Here is an 18,079-nt window from a genome sequence, read left to right as displayed (position 1 = left end):
CACGCTCTTCACGCGCCGCTGAAGACGGGAAACAATGCAAACGACGGTTATCGTGCGACTCTAAGCATTCAGCCAATCAGAGGCGACTGTTCCCACGGTTATGGCTTTGTGTATGAAGCCAGCATTGTTTGGGCAGCAAGCCGATTGTCACTGGACAGGTGTTTGTAAATAAAATTCATCTAAAGTCGGCACACGACTCTGATATTTTCCCACGACTGATGAAAATAAATGTGATCGCATCATGCATGTCGGACAGTTCACGACAAACACTCGCAGAGTCAACATCGTCGGAAAATTTCATTCAAAAACTTAACATTTGAAAATATGGCCGTTGAATGTGTCAATAGCACAGCCTATGTAGGCAAGATTCTTTCAGAGAGGCGAAAGGTAAGTTTTTAAGCTCTTAGTCTTTGATAAGTGCAACATTAACATTGCACAAGAAATAAATTCAATAAACTTTTGCAATTTTTTAAGGCTCTTTGCTAATAGTCTGAATTGTTTTCTCTAGGCTAAGAAACCTCTCATGGAAAAAATGCGTCGTGCCAGAATTAATGACAGTTTGAACGAACTCAAGAACCTTGTTCTGGAACTCCTTCAGAAAGATGTAAGTTAAAGATTTATAGATATATTTCAAATTACAAACGAAATCGAAGATGGTTGTAGGCTCAGCACCTCGAGTTGCTTTAATATGCAATCATTGCATCTTGAATATCTTGAAGATTTAACGATCTGTTGTGCATCACTCAGTTTTCTTGTGTAACTTAAAAAACTTGATATAATTATTTTTTTGGCTTCCTTTATCCAGGCCTCTCGTTATTCCAAGATGGAGAAAGCTGATGTGCTTGAAATGACCGTGACTTACCTAAGAGCCATGCACCGAAAAGACAGTGGCATTGAAGGTAAGCGTTTGTGAAGCTTCTCATGATAATCCATAATAAAAGAAAGAACGAGGTTCCAAAACATCGCTAAGTCTGCAACTATTGGCAAAAAGCACCAGTTTGTAACTATCTTAAGTGCATGGTTTATTTTGTATGAAAAGAATTAGAGTGCTTCTCAAGATTTCTCCCATGTGACGGTACTTGACATTTTGCGCTTGGAAACAACTTGAACGTATAAATGATGGTGCTCAGCGCTCGTAACACGATAATTAGCTCGCATTCAACGCCAAAAGTTATCTTTATTCATGTTTTTTTGTTGTTGTTGTTTTCCTTTTTTACTTTTTTGCAAAGAACTGAAAATTAACGAGACGTTTCCTTCACTCTTAGATCCTCAGTCACTAGCCGAATACAGAGCCGGCTTCAACCACTGCGTGAGCGAAGTCAACAGAAGTATGACGAGTGAAGGAAGCGAGCAGCTCAGGGAAAAACTCTTGTCACACTTGGCTTCATGCTACCATAGCAACGCCACTAACCGTGTCGCCACGAGCCACGCGTCAGGGATTCCCGCCATGACTCAGAGTTTTCCCGCCATTGCGCCAAACACCGTCTGGGTTCCATATCCTTCACCACCGCCATCTCCCACAAACCAACCTACAATTTTTAATCCCTTAACAAGTCCAATTAAAACTGAAATGCCAAGAATACCATCCCCGATCAGTCCATCGGCAGCTCAAACACAGAAAATCAGCATCTCGCCCGCGAGTTCTCCAAGCGCCACTACAAAGACACCGCTATGGCGTCCTTGGTGATCAGTGAACGCTGAAATAAATCTACAATGTTAGAAAATGATCTCAAAACAACCGACATCGAGAGATTTTTCCTCTTGCAAATAATTTATCCAGAAGAGCCTACTTTGAATATTTACTATGTAAATAGTCGTAACGTATTTAAATTTTTAAAAAAGATTTTATTATCGACAAAAGTTATGCTGCGAGGCAGTTTTAAATAAAATTATTTGATCCTTAAAGCCTTTGTGTAATTGTTTCTTTTGATGTGTTCTTACACCACCACGAATGCAAAGAAGAGGATTGACTACTTCAAGCCTGAGAGCAAACACTCCTTCTTTGCTTAGAAATATTTAGAATGGGAGCAAAAAAAAAACCTTTCTCCCTTTAAAATGAATGAGAATTCGCGGCTTAAACCTTTTAGTTAATTGTTGGCCCGCTGAGAAAACTAAGACCTTCTGTTGATATCTTTCAAACTTATTTCATAAAATAGCACTTTCCATTAGTTTGCTGACATGACAAGTCTTTAATTGTGTTGGGAGAACACTAAAATATCTCGTAGATCACTCGCCTTCGGCCCGTAGCTCGAAAGCTTTTTCTTTCATAAATGCCGCTTCCACCCTTTTACCCAGGGAAGTGATCGTCTTGTGTGATTTTAAAGCCGAATTCCCCCGTTAGCAAGTTATAATTTTCTCTTGATGTGACAAGTTTTCGCTCGGCATTGTGAATAGCAAAAGAAGCGTTTCTTCCGTTTGACAGGCTCCAAGTTGTAAAACATTGAAGTTAGTTCTCAGTAGAAGAACTTGAAATTGTCATGGACAGAAGTTGCTAGTGTAGGTGGAAGACACTACTTCATCTTTCAACTGTTGCTAGGAAAAGAAAAGAAATGCGAGGTTTTCTTGTCAGAAAATAGCGCATAGGAGGTGTATACTTTAAACATTAAGGCTCGATCGCTCATTTTTGGGGAGGACTGGGTGTTTTAGGCGATTATCGCTTTTAACTAGAAAGTTGTAGCCATTCCAATCGGAGGGGTCGTTATTGATCGTTTGAACTAGTTTCCATTTAATCATCCCCGTTTGCCCGAGGAATATTTCAGACGAACGAGGTATTGTGGACGGTCAAATGGAAGCTGGAGGCTTATATTTAGTCTGTTTTAAAACCGATTGATCATGTACAGTTGTAGAAAACTGAGTTGTATCTCATTTGTCAATCATTTACGTTGTCACAGGTATTCCAATTTATTATGAAATTTGTGTTGAATCAAAGCTTCTTGTGGACATTTTCAGCTGATGTAAATCAGAGGACTTCTAACATGTATTCAAGCCATATTCAAGATGTTCCTTTTCTTTTTGAAAAGAAAGAGAAAGCAAGTTATGCCCATGTGGACAAACTACGGGTTGGGTTCAAATTTGAAAAATTAAATTAACGTTTGCCTCTTAATAATACCCATAAAACAATTGACAGTATAAATAACTTAACGGCTAGTTTCCAAGGTTTTGCATGAAAATCGTCTGTTATTTACTAAGCCGAAAACACGTGCTTCGAACAATCTTTAGAGAGGTAAATAAGAGAAGTTTTAAGACTTATCATTGTGTCTGTTGAACATGCAGTTATGCTTAGCACACGTGTCTTTTCTATATACGTTAGTGCAACATCGTCTGCGGACTGAAAGGCGTTTGCAACGATTTTCTCCCGCTAGAAAATAAGCAATAGCGAAAAAAAAGACTTAAGGTTGTCTACTGTGTAAAATACTGAAAAAACGTATTTCTTTGATAGCATCGAAAAAGCACTTTTCCAAATGGCTCTTGAAAAGTATTTTAAGACGTGGATTTTGACACGGTATACGAAAAATAACCGTTAAAAAGAATGTGGTTATAAAGTTTTTATTCCAACTGTGTTTCCTGCCGTTTTCCCTGTTTTTCAATTCGAATGATAATTGGAATATTATTGCCCCCTGTCGAGGAAAGCGTGGTCGCTAGGTTTTTGATTATAATCGCGCTGGAATTTACGCGACCTGGTGATTTTAAACTGATCTCTTTCTAAAAGTTTGTTTATACAACTCCGTAGAGATGCATACCAAGGTGAATAGACATCCTGATTCAACGGCATTCACGTTACATCAAAACTAGCAATTTTGATTCTTCAATAAATGTTCAAGATTGCCTTCACTGTTTAAATAGATTGCGCGCTTGAATAAAACCAGTAATTCTTCCATTTATGTTGTTTTGATCGTCCCATTTTTTAAACGAAATTGCTTTGAAATCAGATCAATGGATGAATGCGCAAAAAATTAACGGTCGTAAAGATCCACCAACTGTTTTACAATAACAATAGAGTATCTAGCGCTTCTGTTTGCACTTTTTGTACAAAAGGATGAACGACGAACCCCTCGCAGCCCAGCCACTTAAGTGACGCTTCAAAGCACACACGTAACCGAGATCTACACTCGTTAAGTTTTCCGATGCTCAATCTCATTTTGCACGATGTAGACTATTTAAGTGTGGTACACGCATTTCCCACTCGAGCGGCAGACGACGCACGTGCATTTTTCTAATAGAGTTTACTCTGAAAGTATAGGGCCTTGACGGAACACGTGGATTAAACTATGGTGCTCAAGGTCTCACAAAGGGGCCACGGAACTCAAAACTGATCTCTATCAAAGTTTAAAAATATGGTTTTGTAGTTTGCCTGCTGTTGGAAATTGAATTTTTCTTTTCTCTAATTTGTGGAAAAACTTCCTCAAATTTCAACTTTGTGCACAGTATGAAACCTTAAAATATCGTCGGGCCACGGCAACTGTGGTTTATTATCCACAGCGCACGATTGTGAAGCTCTCATGACTTCTCTCTAATACGTTTTCCACATTAGCTTTTGTGACTGTTATTTTTCGCTTAAGTATCCGTTTTTTGAAACCTCACTGCATTTCGATTTTAGTAACATAGCCATTTGGATAATAAATTTAATCCAAAAAAAGAAGTGTGGAATTTTTTTTCATGATTTGTTGCAAATAAATGCACTTGCCCGCTGTAGATGGACCCCATAATCTCTTTATCATAATCCGAAAGACTTCGATTTTCAATTTTTCGTCTTCTCTGCATCAAGTGTGTGCAGTCATTTGCTGCTCAAACAAATCAGTCTCCAACCTTAAACAACACAAGAGTTTTTATATCTTTTTTCATAAGCGGCTGCCGATAGTGTAACAAGCGGTTGTGCCCGAATAGGTGGCTTAACCCTTTACATCCTAACATCAGTATACGTTTTCTCCATACTGTTCTCTATACATTTCCTATGGTACTGACAAAGAGAATTTGCTTAAAATCAAGAGCTTCTTTAGTTGGTGATCATTTCCTTTATTCTCACGACCTCAATGTTTGTTTTAGGGCTGATACTGATTGGAGAGATTAGTTACTAATCAATCTTAGGGCTTAAAGGCTTTAGCTGAAAAACAAACACGAGAGCATGCTCGTAAGTTAAACAGACAGCGGTAAGAGGTGTTATGGCCAGCGGTACACAGATGTAAAATGGTGGCCAGCGGTACACAGATGGTAAATGGTTTGAACCCGGGGGTAACATGTAATAGTGTAGTTTGATCGTCCGGGTGGGTGTAGTCCCGAGAAGGACTATTGTCGGTAATGGTGACTGACGTTTCGACAACCTGAGCGGAAGTCATCAGAGTCAAGTGAAAGGTTGTTGTCAGTCGAATGTACTTAGTCCGGTTTGTGTAAACTGATTGGTCAGTTTTGCCGTGATGTTATTGACCCTGGAAAGCTGGTTTACTAACTTGGAACAGACTTCCCTCAACAGGTGTCAACCACTACCGGAACCATACAAACGACTCATTCACGACATCAAAATTACAAACGAACCGAACAGAACGACCTAACTTCACTAACGGATCCAAACCGACCAATCACGACTGACCTACACCACTTGAGTCTTGCAGCCAATTCTCAGGATTACACTCACCCGGACAATCAAACTACACTATAACAGGTACACAGATCGTCCAACGCAATTTGAAATTGAGTAGAGAAAGAAATCTAGAATTCCATTTGTCTCCCAATCAGAGACAAACCTAAAACCAGCCATGACTCGGCAATAGGCACTCTGCTGCCCTTCATGCAAATTTCTTGTTTTACCCAGAGCTCTTACTGGTTCCTTGTGAAATTTTCCTTGTCTCTGAATGGCTGTTGTGATTTACTCTGGTTTTGGTTTCTCGCCGCACAATTGAAAAATGCTCTTTCTACAACACCATGCTCTAAAATATGAATATTCTAAAAATTACTAAAGAGAATTTTTCAGTTTGAGGAGTATTTTATTTATTTCAATGTTTGGGTCCTTGGAACCAATCAAGAGTTTGAATAAAATTTCTATAATAGTAGAAAACATCTTTCTGGTCTATTTTTACATACTCAGTTCATCAAATAAAATAAATTTGTTTCATTACAAAGTATAGTCCATTAAAATACATTGACTTAAGCCCTAGAAATCAGAAAGAAAAATCTGTTTATGCTTATGTAACTCCCAGAAGTGATTAGCATGCAACTTCTCCCCATAATATTCATACATTATCCAGCAAAAAGGTAATGAGAATACTCAGACTTATCAGGCAGAAGTTGTCATCTTGATCTAACACCAAATTCTCATAACTAATCAACAAGTAAATGTATAGCAGCTAGAGGGGAGAATTAACAATCAAATCTTGAGAGTTAAAGGGTTTAAACTATTTCATTGACAAAAATAAATTGGTGAGTTTAAGGGAGGGCTCCCTATTTAAATTTCAAACCTTGGGCATGGCAGAGCTGAAGGAGGAGTCATCCCTTATTTCACCATTCCCCACCCCCCTCCTGATACCAATTTGCCTCAAAGACAGTGTATCAACATTAGAGCTAAATATCAATGCTGAAAATAAACTGAATCTTTCTTTGACTTTGAGAGCTCTTTGATAAAATACATTAATCATTAACTGAATAAGCTATGCCACCATCTTAAGCCACCTGCCACCCATTTCATTTATTTCTAAGTCTTGATAATAGTGATAGTCTAAAACAAGGCAGTAAGACTAAGAAAATTAACTAGGGTTTGCTTCAATATTAGTTTGAACAAGTTCACATGACAGAAAATCGATGATTCCTTTAATTAGAAATGATCAAGATATCAGGCCTAAGCGGTGACCCCATCCCTCCCCCCTACCAACAGGCACTTAGCCAAGCATCCATCCTCCATCGATGATATGCTCACAACCAGTCATGTAAGGCGCCTCATCTGACGCAAGGAAAACAGCAAGTTTTGCAATTTCGTCAGGTCTTCCAAGTCTTCCCTGTTTCTGCCGAGCCAGGAATTTCTTCATTGCTTCTTCAGGATCTGGGGCACTGTTGATTCGCCCTCGTAGTGAAGGAGTATCCACTGTGGCAGGGCAAATGGCATGGGTACGAATTCCCTGAGCGGTGAAGTCAGCTGCTAGTGCTTTGGTGAAGGCGATGACTGCACCCTTTGTTGTGCTGTACACAAAACGATTCGGAACTCCCTTAATGCTCGAAGCTACAGAGGCCATGTTGATAATTACTCCTCCACCGTTTGCGAGCATGATGGGGAGAAATTGCCGCGTCAAACGATACATGCTCTTCACGTTTATATCAAAGGAAAGATCCCAATCTTTCTCCTCACAGTCCAAAATCGATCCATTATGAACAAACCCAGCGCAGTTAAAGAGCACGTCTAACTTGGAGAAATCTTTGACCAGTTCTTTAATCGCATCGTAGTTCGTCACGTCTAGGACCTTGGTTTGTATTCCTTTGACAGAGTTCAGTTCAGCGAGTTTTTCGCTGTTGATGTCAGTGGCTAAAACATTAGCACCCTCCTTGGCAAATTCTTCGGCAACAGCACGACCGATTCCTTGCGCTGCTGCAGTGACAATAATTTCTTTGCCTTGCAGACGACCGTCGGCCATTTTAAGTTTCCGAGTTTGCGTGACTGTTTGGTAGACGTGGAAAACAGGAAACATGTGACTTTTACTTGTGCGCTTATTATTTTCAGCGGACTTCTTGATAAAAAAATTTTTGTGGTGTATTCATCACTTAATGTCTATATTTTTTCCAAGATGGACGCTAGCTTGGAGAAGTTATTGCAAAATGATGGTAAACTCTTTCAACCTGGGTAAACCCTTCATATAATATAGTATGTTGAAAAAGTTTTTGCTCTTCCAGAAACATTCAAGCAATTCTTGGAAGATAATTTTGATGACAGAACATATGCAAACAACATAATTCAAAGTCGTGCCATCAGCGAGTCGCTTGCCAGGTTGGCAGATGGAATAAACCTTCTGGATAAAGAACTTCACGCGCAGGTCTGCTGTTTAATTTTTCACCAAAATTAAAGAGTTACAGTTTGAGAAATATAGCGAATGATTACGTTTTGACGAAAATGTATCGTTGTTTTGTTCAGAACAGCTGATGTGGACAAATATATCTGCATGCATGTATAATCACTATTTTCCTCATAGTTCTAGGCCACATAATTTTTTGTTTGATTTGCGTCAATGAAAATGACGATTTGACTGCAAATTCAAACTAACTTGTCTGTAGCTTTCGTTCAATTTAGGAATGCTTACCTTGTAAAACTTGAGATGACCGTACATTCTTTACGCAGTTTTTGTCACAGATTATGATGATCAGATAATTAATTAACACAGACGATGATAAGAGATGAGGGATATTTTTCGGGAAAGTAGCGTTAGGAAACAGCCCTGAAAAACTGTATCTGTTCGCCCAATTTTACATTTAGAATCGAAATAATGATAATCTTGAAAATTGGGAAATGAAACCTAACGAACTGGTTTTTTTGAGCTGTGATCTTCACTACTGTTAACGTTCCCAAGGGTTATATTTTATAACATGGCTTCACACCTTTCAACCTTTTGCATGCACCCTAACATTAGTGTGTATATTCTCCATACTTTTCTCTATACATTTCTTATGGTGTTGACAAGGAGAATTTGCTTAACAATCAAGAGCTTCTTTAGTTGGTGATCATTTCCTGTATTCTTGTGACCTTACAGTTTGATTCAGGGGTGATGTTGTGAGGAGAACTTCATTACTTTCCACTCAAAGAGTTTAAGGGTTAAGTTATTTGGACTTAAATAAGGCAGGTCTCTAAAAGGATGAAAGAATTGTTAAGATCGTTTACACCTGCAAATTCACAGTGGTAAATCTTCCTTTTCAGTTGTTGTTAGACTTAATAAGCTTTTTATTATTTTCTAGGTTGTTGAACACCATGAAGATCTTTTGCAACAGGCAACAGGAATTGAAACATTGGAAGGTAAGCAACAGGCATTTTATAATCATTGGTAAATACATTTGTAATAATGTACTTATTCTTAATGTTAGAAGAGTACTATAAGCTCTTTTATTATGCCACATACTAGCAAGTTTTAGAAGAGCTAAAAATGATGCTATAAACAGTGTAACTTGCTTTCTGAATATAGAGACAATTCTATTTTCTTCTTTATCAAACTTTTTTGTAACTAACACTCTTGTTTATGATAAATTTATTTAAGAAATTTTTTATCTCATTAGGTGTTCTACAGATGATGCAAACCAGAATAAACTCTTTGAAGGCTTCTGTTGAAAGGCAAGATTTCAGTGCTCTTGTTAATTCTATTCATTGGAAGTAATCAGTTTAGTGAGTTACATGATAATCTTTTTCAGTGATGTATAATCAACTGACTTTTCCACTTTAACCAGAATTCAACAGCATGTTGTCGAACCATATTTTAAGATTCAATCAAGAACAGCTCAACTGCGTCGCCTTCAGGTATTAACCCTTTACACCTTAATATTGTTATACATATTCTCCATACTATTCTCTGTACATTTCCAAAGGTGCTGATGAGGAGAATTTGTTTAACAATCAAGAGTTTCATGAATTGGTGATCATTTCCTTTATTCTCATGACCTTAATGTTTGATTCAGGGGTGATATTGTATGGAGAAATTAGATGCTTGTCACTTGTAGGGGCTAGAGGGTCAAAATATATGATACAGTTATAGTCATGGTTATTTATAAAAATTTTAAGGTAATATTTACCAGAAAACTTAATTACTTTCTTGTTTAATCTGTGTCAGGAAGCCTGTGATATCTTGAGAAGAGTTATAAGGGTTCTTTATCTAACCAAACGGCTTCAAGGTCAACTTCAGGGTGGAGCAAGAGAAATCACTAAGGCTGCTCAAAGTCTCAGTGAACTGGGTAAGGAAGTAGAAAAAAAAACGGAATGATTGTGCAGTGTTAATTAATGAAGTTTATCTTTGGATTCTGTGGCTAACAGCATGCTCAATGCCTATTTCGAAGTGGTTTGATCTGTCCATTAACTAGTGGGAGAAATATAAGCACCTTATAACTACCAAAAGCATGGCATTCCAAAAAAATTCCTTAAAAAAAAAACCCGCAATGTGCATCTGATTTTAGTTTTGGTGGTCAATTCATCTTTCAGATTACCTTGTCCAAGGAGCAGACCTTTCTGGAATCCAGGTAACATTTAGCTTTTCACTCCTTAGATCTTAATGTCAGTTTTTTTTTTCCTGTCCTGTTTTTAATTTACTGAACACTTTACACCCTAACATCAGTTAACATATTCTCCATACTGTTTTGTACACTTTCTATGGAACTGACAAGGAGAATTTGCATGACTATCAAGAGCATCTTAAGATGGTGATCATTTCTTTTATTCTCATGACTTTAATATGTGATTCTGCAGGGGTACTGTAAGGAGAAATTAGATGTGAGTCAATCTCCTGGAATAAAGGTCTAACAAACATTTTACATTTCAGGCAATAGAAAATGACTTGAAAGTGGCTGCCAAGGCAAGGGTAGAAGTGGAAAATCAGGCACAGAGAATGCTAGCTCAGGGCATGGCAACACAGGTACACTTTTCATAATGAAAGTATACCTGGTTCTTTAACCCTTTTACTCCAGAAGAGATTAATATAAAACTTCTCTCTACAATATCCATACATTCTTCAGCAAACAGGTAATAAGAATATTCATATTTATTGGGTAGAAGCTGCTATCTTGATCTAGCACCAAGTTCTTATAACCAATTTACAAGGAAACGTGTAGCAGCTACAGGGGAGAATTAACAATCAGATCTTGGGACTTAAAGAGTTAAGGGATGACATAGCCATGTGTATCTCACAAGATTTACTTCTTATTTCTCCTTACTAATTACAGCCATAAATTTCAAAGGCAGTTGGTCAATAGAATAAGGTGCCTCTTGGATAATGTATTGCCGCCGCCTGGTTAGCTCATGTGGATGAGCGCCTCACTACTGTGCAGGAGGTTGGGGTTCAAGACCCAGGCTGGACCTACACTCAGGGTCTTAAAATAACTGAGGAGAATGTGCTGCCTTTGCTATGACATCTGCAAGCAGTTAGACATTCTGGTCTTCTCAGATCAGGACAAAAAGCCGTAGGCCCTGTCTCCTGCATCTTCTTGGTACTGGTTAGTAGGGGATGTTAAAGAACCCACACACTTATCGCAAAGAGTAGGGGACGTATTGGGGGCATCTGCTAAATCTCCTTCAAAAAAAAATTGTAAACTGCTTAATGTAGTCTGACCAAAGTCCCCCGCAAACTGTTGTAAAGTGCCATGAGCAAACATGGATATGGCGCTATAGAAATACATCATTAATTCATTCATTCATTGGAATTATCTGGAGAAACGAGTCATTAATCACTTCTACAGGGTTCTAATAGTACCCAGGTAGCTGGTATTAATGACCTGGTTACCCACTTGTTGCCTTGACACATGTTATTTTACTCATAATTTACAGTGTAGGAATGAAAAATGAGTATAAATTGGAAGAGACCTTAAAATTCAGGAGTATACTACTGCATGAGTCTATAACTTCAGAATTTCAAAGGGTAGCGTGAACTTCCTTCTCAGCAGGAGGTCCTCAAGGCTATAAAAACTCTGACCCAGCATTCTAAATCACCCATTTGTACCATTAAACCACTGGTTCTGGGGATTAAAAAGTTAATTATTAAAAATTCTTCCTTTTGCTGAAGAATCAAACCCAAGTAGCAACAGCTTTGCAAGTGTTCTACAACTTGGGCTCGTTAGCCAGCACAGTTAATGAAGTGGTGGACAAGGTGAGGGAAAACCTGACAACCAGTGTTAAAGAAGCTTTGGATCCTAACACTCTCTCACAGATTCAACCTAATGCAGGTAAAGAGAATAAAAAATTGATCCAATTTCTTTTTCTTTAGACTTGTTGTACTTGATTTCTTGTTGAGAAGGTGTCTCCTCTAAAAATGGATTACAATATGACCTCACCAGAATCAATGACTTTACTGTGGACCACTGAACCTAGAGATCATTAAGCTACCCATTCATTTGTACCTTCCATCTTGTTCTAGGAGTTGCTTCCATAAATACCAGTCAGCAGGTTGACAATTAGCTTTTATATCATATAATTTAGGAGCAGGAGGTCCTGGGCGTGCAGCCATTCCTACCCCAGGGAACACAGCAGCTTGGAGAGCCACTCTCTGGACCAGATTGGAGCAACTTATGGACTCTATCTACTCTGCTTGTGGCCAGGTAGAGCTAACTTTACCTGATTAGGGATTTTATTATGGGGTCAGTCACCAAATATGATCTACTATTCTGATCTAAAGCCTTATAAGGCCTATTATTACAGTGCTAGTCATGCACTAAATAATGTTATTTTTTCACAATCTCGTTTTTCTTAGTTAGTTTCCTCACAAGCTTTTGTTGATTTTGTTGAAAGTGCAATAATTAAAGTTGCTTCACTGTCATGTCCCAGGTTCATCATCTTCAAAAGGTTTTGGCAAAGAAACGAGATCCTGTAACTCATGTTTGTTTCGTGGAGGAATTGTTGAAGGTATTTCATCCAGTCTTGAAATCTGAAAATGTATAAATTTAAAGAAAACTCAACCTGACTCAACTTCACCGTCTCGTTTCCTTTCAGGATGGCAAATCTTGTATCACCTCATTCTGGAATTCAGTTACTTCAATTTTGACGGAAGAATTCGCACAGGCTGCCCAAGGTTAGTTGCTTTCTGGGGTCGTTTTACTCAAACACTGCAAGAATTTTGTGTTATTATGGCAAACAGGAAAAAAAAGCTCTTCAGTTATTGCGTAGGAAAGCGTGGTCTGTTAATACATTATGTAGGAAACTGATTGACGTGTTTAAAACAGATAATGCATTTTATTATGTAAACTGCGATATTTTACAAGTATTTTCAGCTCTGAGGAAAGCAATAACTGAACACGTGTAAAATTGCGATTTTTTTTAAAGCGTGTTTGATATCGCCAAACAGCTGCTGATACGACATTTGCCGTCAGGTCGTTGAACGAATGGCAAAACGTTTACATTTCTCAATCCAAAGTCGTTTGCCAAATTTTCTTGTCAGCAAAGGCCTATTATGTTTTTATAATAAACAAATTAAAACACGGTAGCCAGCAGATATGGAATTTCTTTTCTCGTGATCAAGCACTATCTCACTCGTTAACCGTGCTCACTCTTGACATATCGAGTTGAACGCTCGAAGAGAAATTTTAAATCTACGTGTGCCTATGTATTATTCTCTATTTGAAGTCAATCTTCTTTAATTATTTGTTCGATTCAGCCTCCACTTTTTTGAAGCAAGCATTTTATTTATTTATTTTATTTATTTGAATCTTTATTAAGTCATAAGATAAATAATCACATATCCTATGTTACAACATTAAAAGAAGGTATATATATAAATTACAGAGAAAATCAAGATAAAAATTATAAGACTAGATTATGTTTAAAAATTAAGCGATTAACAAACGTGTTTTTGAACCTATCAGTGTTTATTTTAGGATGGTGACTTGTCTCTTTCCTCAGATTGTACTTGGTTAATTTCTTTTTTGGCATTATAGCTCTTAAAGGGTGTATTGTATTATTAAAAACATTCTTGAAGATACGCGTGTCCTGTTGAACTAACAATTCATAAACATTAATGTGATCGGATGTATACTTGCGCTTATAACATCGATCTAAGAAACATTGGATTGTTGTTAATTCGGAATTTACAGCGCCAAATACGGACAGCCCGTATAATATATTTGGTAGAACCAGATTTAGAAACAGATGGTCTATTTCGGCCTGATTGTACCCTTCTTTCCTTAAAGATCTTAAAATGAACAGGCACTTGTTTGCTTTAATTAGTTTTTCCCGAATATGTGTTATGAACCTACTGTCTTCCTGAAATGTTACCCCTAAAATAGTAAGCTCTTTTGTCTGTGGTATTCCAGACACCATCGGAAACTCTATTGTACAACCTTTCTTGCGGAAAATGATTTCCTTGCACTTAGATGGATTGCTACACATACCATTACTTCTAGACCACTGGGAAAACTGATTAATCAGTGCGATAGAATTGTCATTATCACCTATCACAGGCGAGATAATGGTTGTATCATCTGCATATTTTACCAGCACGCTCTTATTGTCCAAGTGTATCTCTAAATCACTGAGAAAGACATTGAACAAGTGCGGCCCGCTGACACTTCCTTGGGTGGTACCTTTGTTGACACTTTTCCATTTTCCAATAAACCCATTTCTAATGACTCTCTGCTGCCTGTCTTCCAAAAAGCTTAGATACCAGTTAACTATAAAAGGATTTAGGGGGAGTTGCTTCAATTTGTGTGAGAGGAGATCGTGTTTCACACTATCAAAAGCCTTGCTGAAATCCATAGCGAATAGGCGTACCGCTTTGCACTCTGGGATATCAAGATATTGATTGACAGTATGTTGGATAGTCAGTAGAGCATTGGTACAGCTCCCTCCCTCTATGTATGCAAACTGTGAGATCCCAGAATGTTCATCGAAGGTCTCCCTTGCGTGTGTTCCTAAGACAGCTTTCTCAAAGCACCTTGCGATGACAGGTGTCACATTTATTCCGCGGAAGTCTGATATTCCCTTAGGTATATCAACCTTCGGCAAGGGGTACAGGTCTGACTTTTTCCAAGAGACAGGCCAGGCGTGTGTTCTAAGAGACAGATTCCAAATCCAGGTGATCACTGGAACGAATAGCTCGGCGTGGTCTTTCCATATAGTATACGGGATGCCATCTGGTCCGGTTGCTGTTTTCTTTATACGCATAAGAGAATTCAGGACTTGTCGCTCTGAGATTTCTGGGACTTCCTGATCTTCACTAATCTCCAGAGGTGTTGGCTTTCTGTAGGCGTGGTCAGTACATAGGTCACCAAAGTAGTCATTTAACGCGTTGAGTTCGTAGTGGCCAAGAGATAGAGAAATCACCGGCTTGCGGCGCTGAGATGTTTTATCCACTTTTTTCCACCAATCCCGAGTTCCAATAGAGGCGATAAAGTCCCTTCTGTTTCTGAAAATCACTTCAGAGATCCTTTTATTCATAACTTTAAGACGGTCTAGATTACTGAGTGATATGCGTGATTTGGCTCGTATCATCGATCGAACGAGCGGAGTCATCCAGCCCGGGTCTCTTGAAGACATGCGCACTGTTTTCAGAGGCATGCAGCTATCCAGGTGCCCTAGGATGGTATTTTCGAGCCTACCAACCACTTCATCGACATCAGTTTCCTGTATCATATCATCCCAGTTTTCCTTCGCCAACGCGATATACAGATCACGCTTTCTATGAGCCCTTTGGTCACGCACGTATACTTTACGGCGGATAGGTGGAAGCTTTATACCGGGTGGTAAAATAACTCCCATGTGATCCGTCTTGGAGAGCATGTGAAAGGGATAGCACTTTGAAAAGAGATCCGTGCGGTTCGTGAAACAGTTGTCCAAACAAGAATTCCCTCTGGTGGGGAAATTAACCAGAGCATTCCAACCAGACATTTCTTCGAAGCGTTTGATATCCAGTTTGTTGACATCGCCACCGCACAACACAACTGTTTGTGGATGTTTGTCTAGTATATTATCCACGGTATTTACAAGATGATTCATTAGATCGATCTCTGCATAATTAAATTTTGGAGGATGATAAACTCCACATATTACAAATCGATGTCCCTTGGGAAGTCGCAGAGTTATACAAATTAATTCATAAAGACTAGAGCGGTAAACATCCTCTACTGCAAGATTGTTCCTGATGTATATAGCAATCCCACCCTTATTGCGCATATCTCTGCCATTCCAATTTCTGTCTCTACGAAAGATGGAATAGTTCTCAATATTTACAATCGCATCCGGTTGTGCCGGTTTGAGGTGTGTTTCCGATACGACACAAACATCAATATCTTTAGATCGCAAGTCAGCCTCAAGTCCAACCGCCGCACGCACTCTGTTCTTAGTTTTTGCGAGACTGCAAATATTGATGAACATACACTTGGGAACGGCAAACTCCGAGCAATCGGTAGATGATTTAGTAGGCTCTCGAGGAATAGCTGTAAGATATCTGTTCTTAGCGGGATCTTGGAAGCGATAAGGTCTAGCAAACCGCCGGGTTTTAACAACTTCAATGGGTCGACATCTGTCGGAGTGTTGCGATGCAGAGATATTTTTAGTAATTTTCCCCAATCTTCGTAATCCCGGACCTCTGTATTTCAGAATTCCCAGGGATTTAAGGGTATCGAAAACATGAGGCGCAGGTCGGCCCGCCGAACGTCTCAGCGAAAGTAGCCTGTCACGATTGTGAGAGCAATGGATTCTGACTGACCCAATTGCAGGTTGACAAGCAGAGTCCGAGGAGTTGGAGCTCTGTTTTCGTTTACCGTGGTCATTATCCACTTCTTCAGGTCCAGGATGTGGATGGACATCCATATTAACAGTAATGTCGAGCACAACAAACTTCTCAGGGGCGGCCAGGAAGACCATGCCTCGACTGTCCCATTTCACCATAGCCCTTCTTACCCGGAGATTTCGAGACCGGGATACTCTCAGCTCAAATCTAGCCATCCAACTAATGCATCTTGATGTTAAAGATTGATTTCGATAAGCTCTTTCGACTGTTATCATAGTTATGAAGGTAAAAATATAGAAAACTGCAAGAGCTCTAAAGAGCGTGGCAGCCATATTGGCATGCATATATTATCTATATATTATTATATTTGAAGGAGAGTACCCGAAACTACTACGGCTTTACAATGATCTGTGGTCTCGGTTACAGCAATTTAGTGGTGCCTCAAATGCTCCTACCCCTGGCATTGTTCCTCAAATTGAACCTTCCTTTAGTCTGTTTCCAAGCGCTGAGGACCAGTTTAGTTTGAGGTACGTTAAACATACTTAATGTAATGTACAGCACTTAGGAAGCGGCTAGAGTCCCCAAGAAGTGGGAGAAACACTCGACTACATGTACTTCTCCGGTTTCCCCCTACACTTCCTTCGTGCTCTAGCCGCTTCCAGCGTGCTTTACAACATAACTGTTTACAAAAATGTATTTTGGTTTTATCAACTGAGTTAAAACTTAAATTGGCCACCGTGAAGAGTTTCAAAGATGACGTTTCGAGCGTTAACCCTTTGTCAAAGCAAATGTGAACAGACCAGAGCCCAGTTGAGGCTTCTTTATTTGTTGAATAGTGCTATATCGTACTTTGTGTTACTTTTGTTGCCGAGATGACACTGAATAGTTAACAATTATTCCATGCACAAAGCATTTTCTAATAACTATCAAGCAACTAGGCTGAATTAAGCACCAACCAATCTATAAATTTTTTTTTCGCAGGCCAGAGCAAGCCCTGAAGAACAGCCTAGCCCCCTTTGAAATTGCCTACCTGTCGAGATCTTTATCCAGATTACTGGACCCAATTAACCTGGTGTTCCCATCTGGTGCGCGGAACCCCCCTTCCAAGGAGGAGTTAGCCAGTATTGCCAAGACGATTTCAAGGTAAGAAACCATGACTCTTGTGTGGAATACGTTACGTGCATGTCAGTCAGTGTCTGCGCATTCTTAAATGCACCTTATATTTCCTTAAAAAATACGTAGCGAAAATTGAATATTAGTCGGAAAGATTTGAAACTGGATTGATTTGTATTTTTCTTATCTCTTGATAAATTATTGTAACTCTTTGCAAAAAGGAAAAAAATACTAATTTTTTAAAATCATTGAATGCTTTTTCGTATCATTCTAGTGAGCTGAGTGTGGCCAGTGTAGATGTTGGACTCACAATAACTGTAGCCAGAAATGTCGCCAAAACAGTGCAGTTGTACACAGCAAAATGTGAAGAACTGGTGAGAGACTTGGTTTGATATCTATTTCCTTTCAATACAACCTTATATTAGCCTGTGGAGCGCTTTTCCATAGATTGTCGTAGAAAAAAACCAAAGGAGAAAGGACAACACACTGTACCTTAAAGAGAACCTTGAGTAAAAACAACTAAACTGCCTAAAGCGCGGGAAAACGCGGGCAACGAAGTCGCGACTGGTTTTAATTTTGCATCTGAT

At 38.9% G+C, this 18,079-nt stretch overlaps 4 protein-coding genes across 5 annotated transcripts in view; 2 read left to right on the top strand and 2 right to left on the bottom strand.

Annotated features, from left to right (window-relative positions):
* Positions 1 to 231: 231 nt before the first annotated feature.
* LOC131794578 (transcription factor HES-2-like) lies at positions 232 to 1,879 on the top strand. Its single transcript, XM_066174632.1, has 4 exons — positions 232 to 387; positions 509 to 604; positions 806 to 899; positions 1,266 to 1,879. Exons 1-4 carry the CDS (start codon positions 325 to 327, stop codon positions 1,685 to 1,687), a joined length of 675 nt encoding a protein of 224 aa, XP_066030729.1. The 5' UTR covers positions 232 to 324; the 3' UTR covers positions 1,688 to 1,879.
* A 4,091-nt stretch (positions 1,880 to 5,970) lies between these two features.
* On the bottom strand, positions 5,971 to 7,636 carry LOC131772060 (dehydrogenase/reductase SDR family member 6). The gene has a single exon (XM_059087969.2). It carries the CDS (start codon positions 7,611 to 7,613, stop codon positions 6,867 to 6,869), a length of 747 nt encoding a protein of 248 aa, XP_058943952.2. The 5' UTR covers positions 7,614 to 7,636; the 3' UTR covers positions 5,971 to 6,866.
* Positions 7,637 to 7,757: 121 nt separating this feature from the next.
* LOC131794526 (conserved oligomeric Golgi complex subunit 5) overlaps positions 7,758 to 18,079 on the top strand; it is a 31,023-nt gene continuing 20,701 nt past the window's right edge. Inside the window, exons 1-16 of one of the 2 annotated variants that reach the window (XM_059112041.2) lie at positions 7,758 to 7,800; positions 7,870 to 8,009; positions 8,923 to 8,980; positions 9,238 to 9,292; positions 9,406 to 9,475; positions 9,786 to 9,906; positions 10,151 to 10,188; positions 10,488 to 10,580; positions 11,724 to 11,883; positions 12,137 to 12,255; positions 12,482 to 12,559; positions 12,647 to 12,725; positions 13,308 to 13,333; positions 16,749 to 16,906; positions 17,361 to 17,522; positions 17,767 to 17,866. In XM_059112041.2, the coding sequence (XP_058968024.2) occupies positions 7,764 to 7,800; positions 7,870 to 8,009; positions 8,923 to 8,980; positions 9,238 to 9,292; positions 9,406 to 9,475; positions 9,786 to 9,906; positions 10,151 to 10,188; positions 10,488 to 10,580; positions 11,724 to 11,883; positions 12,137 to 12,255; positions 12,482 to 12,559; positions 12,647 to 12,725; positions 13,308 to 13,333; positions 16,749 to 16,906; positions 17,361 to 17,522; positions 17,767 to 17,866 (1,494 nt within the window). In that variant the 5' untranslated portion in view covers positions 7,758 to 7,763. The remainder of the gene's footprint in view (positions 7,801 to 7,869; positions 8,010 to 8,922; positions 8,981 to 9,237; positions 9,293 to 9,405; positions 9,476 to 9,785; positions 9,907 to 10,150; positions 10,189 to 10,487; positions 10,581 to 11,723; positions 11,884 to 12,136; positions 12,256 to 12,481; positions 12,560 to 12,646; positions 12,726 to 13,307; positions 13,334 to 16,748; positions 16,907 to 17,360; positions 17,523 to 17,766; positions 17,867 to 18,079) is intronic. The other variant, XM_066173900.1, reaches the window with a different exon arrangement.
* On the bottom strand, positions 13,359 to 16,709 carry LOC131788959 (uncharacterized). Its single transcript, XM_059106048.2, has one exon. It carries the CDS (start codon positions 16,652 to 16,654, stop codon positions 13,454 to 13,456), a length of 3,201 nt encoding a protein of 1,066 aa, XP_058962031.2. The 5' UTR covers positions 16,655 to 16,709; the 3' UTR covers positions 13,359 to 13,453.

This window comes from Pocillopora verrucosa, chromosome 11 (assembly GCF_036669915.1).
Source record: "Pocillopora verrucosa isolate sample1 chromosome 11, ASM3666991v2, whole genome shotgun sequence".
Taxonomy (NCBI): domain Eukaryota; kingdom Metazoa; phylum Cnidaria; class Anthozoa; order Scleractinia; family Pocilloporidae; genus Pocillopora; species Pocillopora verrucosa.
This window is presented reverse-complemented; position numbering and strand designations above follow the sequence as displayed.

Excerpts from the sequence above, each read along its gene's own strand:
- LOC131788959 (XM_059106048.2), bottom strand. The coding sequence starts at position 16,654 with ATGATAACAGTCGAAAGAGCTTATCGAAATCAATCTTTAACATCAAGA.
- LOC131772060 (XM_059087969.2), bottom strand. The coding sequence starts at position 7,613 with ATGGCCGACGGTCGTCTGCAAGGCAAAGAAATTATTGTCACTGCAGCA.
- LOC131794578 (XM_066174632.1), top strand. The coding sequence starts at position 325 with ATGGCCGTTGAATGTGTCAATAGCACAGCCTATGTAGGCAAGATTCTT. Across the intron at positions 388-508 it reads TTCTTTCAGAGAGGCGAAAG|GCTAAGAAACCTCTCATGGA; the intron begins GTAAGTTTTTAA and ends TGTTTTCTCTAG. Across the intron at positions 605-805 it reads TGGAACTCCTTCAGAAAGAT|GCCTCTCGTTATTCCAAGAT; the intron begins GTAAGTTAAAGA and ends TCCTTTATCCAG.